The sequence below is a fragment of the Entamoeba nuttalli genome (genome assembly GCF_000257125.1).
Source record: "Entamoeba nuttalli P19 unplaced genomic scaffold asmbl_7829, whole genome shotgun sequence".
In the NCBI taxonomy this organism is placed as follows: Eukaryota; Evosea; order Mastigamoebida; family Endamoebidae; genus Entamoeba; species Entamoeba nuttalli.
This window is the reverse complement of record NW_008578822.1, coordinates 1-10,388: the sequence shown is the minus strand read 5'-3', so window position 1 is coordinate 10,388 and position 10,388 is coordinate 1. Positions and strand designations below refer to the sequence as shown.

At 25.6% G+C, this 10,388-nt stretch overlaps 5 protein-coding genes across 5 annotated transcripts; all 5 read left to right on the top strand.

Moving 5' to 3' along the window:
- Positions 1-559: 559 nt before the first annotated feature.
- ENU1_175910 (heat shock protein 70, putative) lies at positions 560-1,363 on the top strand (the record flags this gene model as incomplete). The annotated part of the gene is made up of 1 exon (XM_008861324.1): positions 560-1,363. One exon carries the CDS (start codon positions 560-562, stop codon positions 1,361-1,363), a length of 804 nt encoding a protein of 267 aa, XP_008859546.1.
- Positions 1,364-2,028: 665 nt separating this feature from the next.
- On the top strand, positions 2,029-5,304 carry ENU1_175900 (protein with RhoGEF and ArfGAP domains, putative; the record flags this gene model as incomplete). The annotated part of the gene is made up of 1 exon (XM_008861323.1): positions 2,029-5,304. The coding sequence occupies one exon, from the start codon at positions 2,029-2,031 to the stop codon at positions 5,302-5,304; it is 3,276 nt and encodes a 1,091-aa protein (XP_008859545.1).
- Positions 5,305-5,684: 380 nt separating this feature from the next.
- Positions 5,685-7,214, top strand: ENU1_175890 (Rap/Ran GTPase-activating protein, putative; the record flags this gene model as incomplete). The annotated part of the gene is made up of 1 exon (XM_008861322.1): positions 5,685-7,214. The coding sequence occupies one exon, from the start codon at positions 5,685-5,687 to the stop codon at positions 7,212-7,214; it is 1,530 nt and encodes a 509-aa protein (XP_008859544.1).
- A 701-nt stretch (positions 7,215-7,915) lies between these two features.
- ENU1_175880 (Ras family GTPase) lies at positions 7,916-8,533 on the top strand (the record flags this gene model as incomplete). The annotated part of the gene is made up of 1 exon (XM_008861321.1): positions 7,916-8,533. One exon carries the CDS (start codon positions 7,916-7,918, stop codon positions 8,531-8,533), a length of 618 nt encoding a protein of 205 aa, XP_008859543.1.
- Positions 8,534-8,756: 223 nt separating this feature from the next.
- ENU1_175870 (RNA recognition motif (RRM, RBD, or RNP domain) containing protein) lies at positions 8,757-9,998 on the top strand (the record flags this gene model as incomplete). The annotated part of the gene is made up of 1 exon (XM_008861320.1): positions 8,757-9,998. The coding sequence occupies one exon, from the start codon at positions 8,757-8,759 to the stop codon at positions 9,996-9,998; it is 1,242 nt and encodes a 413-aa protein (XP_008859542.1).
- Positions 9,999-10,388: the final 390 nt, after the last annotated feature.

Sequence of the window (10,388 nt, the reverse complement as noted above, 5' to 3'; positions counted from 1 at the left end):
TGGAGGAGGAACAACAGATGTTGCCTGTTGTATTTTCAACAGTTCAGAACAACAAGAAAATAATAAAATTGGGAAAGTGAAAGAGTTTATATTAAATAAAATCAAAACAGTCTTGAAAACACAAAAAGATTTTTTGACTCTTCTTGAACCAGAGAAAGGAACAGACAACGGTCAAATAAAAAGAAAGAAGGAAATAATTTCTCAGAACATTGAAAAAATAGCTGTAGATTGTCTTAAAACATTGGAAAAAAATCAGTCATTTAAGATTGATTTGTGGGATATATATCCAGAATGGGATGATGAAATAACAATAACTCCTCAAACCATTAACTTAGAAATTAAAAAAACAAACAATAAATCAAAAATAGAGTGTGTTTGGAATGAAAGTGATTTAAATTTAGGTGGAAATAATTTTGATGATTCTCTCATTAAAGTTATTCTTGATAAAATAAAACAACATATTGGTGATATTAGTTTTCAAAGGTTGTTTAATGTAAAATCTTCTGATACTAAATCAATTAAAAAGATGAAAGAAAAAAGGATGAAAAAAATTAGAATAATGGCAGAAGATATTAAGAAGTCATTATCTGGAAATACCAGTTATTCAACGATTGAATTATATTCAATTTGTGAAGAACTTACTGGTGATATAGAAATTACTATTGATGAATTTAATGAACAATGTAAAAAAGATAAATTACTTGAAAGGATTGAACGATGTGTAAAAAGTGTTGTGGATAGTGCAAATTGGAAAATTAATGACGTGAACTATGTTCTAGCTATTGGTGGAACATGTTCTATTCCACTTGTTAGAAACACAGTTTCTAAAATATTTGGAAAAGATAAAGTTGTTGGACCTAGTTTTAACACATACACAAGTGTTGTCAAAGGAGCTGCATGTAGAGCACATCAATTATCAATAAATAAAGAAGCTGATATAACACAGGTAATGCCATATACACTTGGATTTGGATTAGTTGATAATAAGTATGATGTTTTTGCACCAAAAGGAACAAAGTTACCAATTGTTTTTGCAGGGTGTTATTCAAATGCCCATGATAATCAACGAATAATTATTATACCAATTTATAAAGGAGAAGGGAAAAAAACAAATGAAGAAGGTATGGAGTTAGTGACAAGTGCAGTAATAACAGGACTGCCACCAGGATTAAAAGTGGGTGATTTTAATATGGTTTACTTAACAATAATAAATACAAGTGGTCTTGTTGAAGTTAAAATAATTAAAGCAGACAATGGTAAATTCCTTAATCAAATGAAAGCATTTGTGAATTTAGGATTTGATGAAGATATGTTAAAGAAGATTCAACAACATCTTGAACCTTACATCAAAAATTCTGAATAAATTCAAATTGAATTTTAGTAACATAAATATTTGTTATTTATAATTAATACAAAATAACAATGATATAAATAACAAAAATAAAAGGTTAATTACAATTAAATAATGAATGATAACTTAATGAACATCAAATCAAAGTTTTCTTGCTATTTATTTTATCTATTCAAAACATTTCTTAAAGAAAATAATATTTATATAAAAAGTTTAAAAAAACTCATTAATATAACTCATTTAACTTATTAATTTTAATACCTCAAATAAATATGGTATTTATTATAAAATTCTTTTAATACATAATTACAATTATAGTTACAATGAATAATATATATTCAGATCCATTTCATTTCTTTACATTAAATTAATAGTTCATTGTTTATTAGATGATCTATATTTTTTTATAAGTTTATTTTTAACAAATTAATTATATTAATTTAATAATATATTCTGTGATAGTATGAGTAAATTTGTAAAAGATTGTTTTGTAACATTACACTAAAAATATGAACAAAAGATTCAAAAAAAGAATAAAAAGTAATTATATACTATAAATAGAACTAGTTTTTATTATTTGATTTTAAAAAGACTTTTCTGATTCATCAGTGTTGAATTTAAACAAAAAAAAAAGAAAAAACAAAAGAATAAAGATAAAAAAGATATAATTTTTCAGAATGAGTTTCTTACAAGAAGAATTAGATAAATGTGTTGAATGGGTTAATCTTTATCTTGACAAAGAAAATCCAATTCAAAAAGTTGAACAACTTCAAGATGGAACTAAATTAATAGAAATTGTTGAAAAATTATCAGGAAAAAAAGCACCACGATATTTTCCAAACGGACAAACAATATTTCAAATACAAGAAAACCTTAATATACTTTTAAGTCTTGTTAAAAGTTGTTATGGGAGTGATATTATGTTTGATGTAACTGAATTAGCACGAGGAAATATTCAACAATTCTTAAGTTTAGTATTTTTTATTGCAAAGAAGTCAAACACAAGAATTGAAAAGAAAAAAAAATTCATTTCAAATAAGCCAAGTGTCAATTCAGTGTTTGAATCTAAGACTGAAAATAGTCTAGAACTCAACACTAAAACTAATAATAATTCTGTTGAATCTATTCAAGAACTAAATCCTTCTCATTCTGAAGTAAAATCAACTTCTTCTGATAATTTAGATAATCAAATATTCCAAAATGAATTACCTGTAAATGAAATACAAATTGATGTTGTTATCTCACAAATATTTTCTAATTTAAATAAAATGGAATTGATTACAAAAGACTTAGAAGAAAAAAGAATAAATAAACTGGAAAAAGAAAAATTATCAAAAGTCCATGAAGAAATGCAAATTCAAGACGTTCCAGAATTTAAGAAATTAAATACTTTATTGGGTGAGAGTGTCCCTATAATAGATGCCAATCAAACTAATACACCTCAACTTGAAAATCAAATAGATGATTATAATAAAGATGTTCTTACAGATAATAACCTTGTTGAAAGTGAGACTGTAAATGATTTAATACATCAACAGAAAGAATCAACCCAACAACTAATAGAAAATGAAAAACTAAATGAAGAAACTATAACAACACAAAAAGATCCTGGAGTAATTCAAGAAAATATGAAATCAACAGAAGAACAAACACCAATTCAACAACAAGAAGAAATAGAAAATAAACAAAAAACAGAAGAACAAACACCAATTCAAACAAATGAAGAACAAATAACAACTCAACAAAAGGAAGAAGAAAACAAAATAACAACAGAAGAACAAACACCAATTCAACAACAAGAAGAAATAGAAAATAAACAAACAAATGAAGAACAACGATGGAACGAAAAAGAATATGATATAAATGCTATAAAAGAGATTCAAAGAAGAGTTATGGGACACTTAAGTAGAGTATCAAGTCATTCAACAATGAGACTATTAGCTCAAAGAAAGAATATTGTTAAAGAATTAATTGATACCGAACAAATTTATATTAGTCGATTACAACAATTTCTCGACTATTATTTAAAAGCAGTCATAGAATTATTACCAAATGATAAATTATTAAAAAAATGTAAAGAAGATATATTAGTTATATTAGGATATAATAAGAGAATTTATACTAATTTAATTGACCTTCAAAAGAAAGGATATTATTATGGACAAGGCATTGGAAGTGTATTTCAGAAATTGTCACATTTTCTTAAAACATATTGTAGTTATGTTAATAGTACAGATGATATAAATGAACATGAAAATAAATTAAGAAAATCAAATAAACAATTTGAAAGTACTATTAATAAGATTAGAACAACTCGTAAAATGGAATCATTTAATTCTTATGTTATTCTTCCTATTCAACGTATTCCTAGATATGGACTATTATTAAAAGAACTTATTAAAACAGTACCACCACAACACGATGAATACAAAGAACTGTATGATTCATTACAAAGAATAACAGAAGTTGGGATGATAGTAAATGAAAATAAAAGAAAAAAGGAAAATCAACAAATTACTATTCAACTTTTAAGTAAATTTAAATATTCACAAGGTATTAATCCAATTGAATTAAAAGGATCTACAACATTTGTAAAATTTGGAGTATTAACATTATGTGACGCTGAACCAAAAGCCAAAAGCAGAAATGTCAATGTCTTTTTGTTTAATGATAATTTAGTCATTGCAAAAATATTAACAACTGGTACTTTACATAAAGGAAAATTAATTCCTGAAACATTAGAACCTATTCTAGAATCTAAAAAACAATTAAATGTAGAATTAGTTATTCCTTTTGAACGGTTTACAGTTGTTGATTGTGTTGATATTGAAGGATCACCAGCTTTTGGTCTTGTAATTGATTCAGGAGAGACACTAAGATTTTCTTGTTCAAATAAAGATATAAAAATGAGTTGGTGTGCTAAATTAGATAATCAAATTTCACAAACCCAAGAACAAACATTAGTCACAATTACTTGTTCAAATCCTGAATTAATTTCTCAATACAAACAAAATATTTCAATAAATGATAAAGAGTATTTAAATCAACTTGTATGGCAAGGAGATGTTGGAGATAATGATCAATATTTAATATTAACTGGAAAATATTTGGCATTATTTAATAATGTTATGGATGCTTATAAAAAAACTTCCCCTATTTCACTTTATTTAACCCAATGTCTTTCTGTTATATTTGAACCTCCAACATCATTTTCTATAATTAATTATTGTGATGATAATAAAGAAAAAATTACATTTAAAACTACATCTACAGCAGCAGCATTATTATGGGTATTTTATATTAGACAATCATTTATTAAACAACATAGTTTTTATAAAACCTGTCTTGAAATATTTAAAGAAGAAAAATTTACTCTCCAATTAAATTCATGTGATATTGTATATGGATTAATACAAAATAAATATAATAAAAAATGTGCTGATTGTGGAACTACACCAATACATTGTGTTGATATGGATTTTGGATGTTTCTTATGTTTAAAATGTGGAATGATACATAAAAACTTTTTAAAGAAATTAGGTATTTGTAAAATAGAAGATATACAAAAACACTCAGTGGACGATATACAACATCTCATTTCATTAGGAAATGCTTTTGGAAATATTGAAAGGATTGGATCATGTGAAGACTGTTCAGAAGAAAAGACAAACGTTGGAGATAAAAATCAATACCTTTTAAAAAAATATAACATAGAAGGTTTTGCCCATAAAGGTTTTGTAACTGATTCACAAAGAAAGTCTCGTGTATTAAAATTAGATGAAACAACAGAAAAAAAGGAAATTGAATCAGACAGTCAGAAATCTTCTGGAACTAATTTAGAACGAACAGACTTATCAGAGAATGATAGGAAAAGCCAAAAAAAGAAGTCAGGTGAAAAGAAAGAAAAGAAAGCAAATTTGTCTGATAAAAAGCGAAAAAGATCCATTTTCTAATCACTTCATCTAAAATGATATATTTATATCAATTTTTTATCTTACATTTTAAATTTAAAAAAAAGAAAAGAAAAGTAAAAACGGAGCAACAAATTAACTAATACTATTTTTCTATTTTTTATTTTAAATAAAAATTCTATAAATATTTTTAATAAAAAAAGTTTTAGTGAATTATTCTCCTTTTTAAAAGAATAAATAATATTAAAATTCCTGGTATATCTTTCATTATATTTTTAGTACATCTTATTTTTATTTTTTATGTATTTTGGAAATAAAAAGAAGAAGAAAATAAACTAAATAAAATTTCATAAAAGAATTATTCTTTTGGAGAATATTTTTATTTCACTTGAAGAACTTAAAATATGTCAGTATAAAATATTATGTTCAAAAGTAAATTCTCTAAGAAAAGAAATTCTACTTCTAGTGAACCACCACTTACTTGTTCTGATAGTAAAATTCCTACTGTTAGTCCACCAACAGAAAAACCAAAAAAGAAAAGAAAGGCATCTGTTGGGTCTGTTTTTAAAGGAATAGGAGAGGCTTTAACATTTGAAAAAGAAAAAACAGCAGAAGAAAAAGCAAAAGAAGAACAAGAAAATTTAATGGTTCTTCAATTATTTAAACAAAATTTAGAATGTTTTGAAAAATCATCAGAACCAGTATTATTATGTGAATCATTAACAGGTTATAAAAGAATGAATAAAGCTAAAATTACTAAAAGGGATTTGGTATTTGCTATGTGTGGAGAACCTGTTTATAAAGGTACAATTAAAATTGATTGTTGGAGTACATTAAAAATGCCAATTGACTCTTATTCAACAAAACAAAAAAGAAAATGTTTAATTCCATTAGACATTGAAAAAGATGGATATTGTATTGAATGTGATGAATCAAGTATAGAACAAAAAACAGAATTAAAAAATATGACAATTGTTGACTTTGAATCAGAATTTCCTTTTTATAAGGAATTTTTCTATAGAAATCCTAATGTTAAACATTATTTATCTAAAGAAGAAAATGTTATATGTTCTATTCAAAGATTTAAAGAAGTGTCTCGTTGTATATTAAGAAATAATAAAGGAGTTATTCGTTGTCTCATTGGAAAAGAAGAATCTGAAAAACCACAATGTTATGACAAATTCTTTAATGAACCAAAAAATGTTATTTGTTTAGATAATACACCTGAACTTGATGATGCTTTATTTGAAATGGAAAATAAATCAATTATTACTCATTTTAAATTTGGAGTAATTTATGTTAAACCTAACCAAAATGATGAAAATAAAATCTTTACTACTAGTGCTAAGGATTGTTCTCCTGCTTTCTGGAAATTTTTAGATTTAATTGGTAATAAAATTGAATTAAATGGTTGGACTGGTTATAGAGGTGGGTTAGATGTCAAAAGTGGTAGTACAGGAACTCATAGTTATATTTCTCATACTCATAACTTTGAAATTATGTTTCATGTATCACCTTTAATCCCATTACTACAAGATGATGGACAAGGACTTGAAAGAAAACGACATGTGGGTAATGATGTTGTTGTATTAATTTTTAAAGAACAAAGTAATCAAAATGATACATTTGACCCAAGAATATTAACAAGTCATTTTAATAGTATTTTTATTGTTGTAACACCTGATAAACCAACTATTGATAATATACATTATAAAGTTACTGTTTGTGCAAAAGCTGAAATTAATTCTTTCCCTCCATATCTTAATGAAACAGGAACATACTTCCATGACGATATTTTCAGAGATTTTATACTAAGAAAGTTAATAAATGGTGAAAGAACTGCCATGTTTTCTCCAACATTTAGACTCAATTATAAAAAGACAATCAAAGAAGAAATTAAAAACATAAATGAACAATTCTATAAACAAGACCTCTTTGCTGTGTTGAAGTAATTTATATTTTATGGTTTATTTAGTTCATAGATTTTTATGATAAAATCTTTTCATATTCTGAGTAGATTGAATCTAATCACCCCCAACAAATATTTAATACTTTTTTTTAGAGATTTTTCTTCTGTATTAGTTAAAAAAGAGATGAACCCAAATATTAATCCATTTTTCACATTTGATATAACCAATGAAATGACACCAGTCTCAGTACAACTTTGTCAATCTTTCCAAAGTAATTCCTCTAATCAAAAAGAATTAAAAGGAATTATTGAAGATATAAATCAACTTGATGAGCTTATAAATAAAAATCAAAGTATACTAACCTCACTTCACAAAAAACTACTCATCTGAAACTTGACAAAAACAAACCTCACCTTTTTCCAACAGAGTTATACAATACATTCAAACAGAACAGCCTGAGCAGACTGTTTTGGTATTTTTAGAATAATCTATTTATAATTTTAAAAAGTGAAGTTTTTTTTTAAATTTTAATTAGGTAAGAAGCCCGAATTGAAGGGAGTAAAAAGAAGAATATGCAAGCAAATACAAAGAACTAAAAAAAAGGGAAGAAATAGAAGAATTAATAAAAAATATAAATAAAATTAATAAGAATGGAAAAGAAGAAAAAAAAAAGAAAAAAAATATAATAAATATATAAAAAGAATCTAATAAAAACTAAAAAATTCACTTGAAAAGAAATAAATATGACTGCCAATACATATAAATTAGTTATGCTTGGAGGAGGTGCTGTTGGAAAATCTGCTATAACTGTTCAATTAGTATCAGGACATTTTGTTCAAATTTATGATCCAACTATTGAAGACTCTTATAGGACATCTATTTCTGTTGATGGAGAAATGGTTTCTCTTGATATTTTGGATACTGCTGGTCAAGAAGAATATTCTGCTTTAAGAGATCAATACATGCGTTCAGGTGATGGATATGTTATTGTATATTCCATTACATCAACCACATCTTTCTTAGAAGCCAATGGATTTAGAGAACAATTATATCGTGTTCTTGATAAAGATGTATCCGAACATGTTTCAATAGCTCTTTGTGGAAATAAATGTGATTTAGAAAGTGAAAGACAAGTCCAAACTAATGAAGCTAAAAACTTAGCTGAACAATGGAAAGTGTTATTCTTTGAAACTTCCGCTAAAGCTAAAATTAATATTACTGAAACTTTCCAGGCTTTAGTTAAAGATATCAAAGCAAATAGAGCAGCTACAGAACCTTCTGCTACAACTGCAGAGGCTAATGATTCAAAAGGAAAGAAGGATAAAAAAGAAAAGAGAGAAAAGAAATGCATAATGTTCTAAAGACTTAGTTCTCTCATCTACTGTAGATGAGTTTTTATAATAACTCTTTAAAGTTTTTTATATCTTATTGTTGTTGTTTTAGAATTAGATAAATGAAAGAATAGATTATTCTTGCATTACTGACCAAAACATCAAAGTGAATTTATAGATTTTATTAATTTAAACTAATTTTTATAATAATAAACTAAATTATATAAAACCCTATCCTGAAAAACAGTCTATTATGTCTTTGTGGGATAATACTGCATTTTCTTCAGTTGTTAAAAATACAAATAACAATCAAGAAAACATTAGTGACGAAGATAAAGAAACAGAAATGAATGATATTCCAATGGAAGAAGAAAGTGAAGATGAAAATATAGATAAAGAAGAGGTTTCAACAGAGGAAGGAATTAATGAAGATGAAGATATAAGTAATGAGGATGAAGAAATTAGTGAAGATGAAGGTAATGATAGTGTAAGTAATGAAGATGATAATGAAGAAGATGACGATAATGAAAATGAGGAAGAAAATGATGATAATGAAAGTAATGAAGAAGATGAAGATATAAGTAATGAAGAAGATGAAGGGGAAGAATTAGAGTCAAAATCAGAAGAAGATATTGATGCAAAAGATATTGTTTTAGGAGGTGTTCCACAAAAAGAAAGTGATAAAGAAGAATCATCAGAGGAGGATGAAAAACCAAAATATAAAAGTAAAAAAGAAAGAAAAGAATTAAGTTTAATAACTCACTCTAAAGAAGCAGAAAGAACTGTGTTTATTGCAAATATTAATATTAAAGTTAAACCAGCCCAAATGAAAAAATTTTTAAAACAGTTTGGTAAATTAGAGTCATATAGATTTCGTGGTGGTGCATTTATTCAGGATGAAAAATCAAAGAAAGTCCATTTCTTAAAGAAAGAATATGATACAAAAGTAAGAAAAACCCAAAATTGTTATGCTGTTTATGCTACTTCAGAAGATGCAGAAAAAGCTGCTAAAGAAATTGATGGAAAAGAGTTTTTAGGATATCATTTAAGAGCTGATTGGGAAGTTAATAAAGGAAAGAAAAGAAATATTCGACAAACAATATTTGTTGGTAATTTACCATTTAAAATGGAAGAAGAACAATTAAGAAAACTCTTTAGCAAAGCTGGAGAAATAGAACGTGTTAAAATTGTTAGAGAGTCTAAATCCGGTATGGGAAGAGGTATTGGTTTTGTTACATTTACAAATAAGGAAGACGTACAAAAAGGGCTTAATATGGTTGGAGAAAAAATTAAAGGAAGACAAATTAGAGTTGAACCATGTTATAAAAATTATGACAAAATCAAACAAAAGAAAGCTGAAAGAATTACTAAAGCATTAGAAATGAAAAAAGAAAGAAAAAGAGTTTATAAAGAAAGAGTTAAAGCAAATATGGGGAAATTAGCAAAACAAAAACAAGAAAAGAAACCAACAAAAAAAATACATTCAAAACAATAAAATAAAAAGGTAATTCAATGGGTTAGTCAAAAAATTATTAAAGACAAGTAATTTGATTGATTTTTATATCAATTATATAGAATTGGCTTTTTTAAATAAAGGGAAGAGAGGCATTATATATTCTTTTAAATTTGATTATTAAAATAAAAGAAGTTTTCTTTTTTGTTGATTCTTTCATTAAATAAATATATTATAAATAAATAAAACAATATTTATTATATCGCTGTTAAAGAATAAAAGAATAAAAGAAAAAAAAGTGAATAAAAAGAAGCTTCATTCGAGAAATTTCGATAAAGAAAATTAGAACTAGGATGTCTATCAAATCGGGAAATTAGGGTTTTTTGTGTAACTTAAAAAAAGAAAGAACTTAGAACTTATTAAAACCAAAAA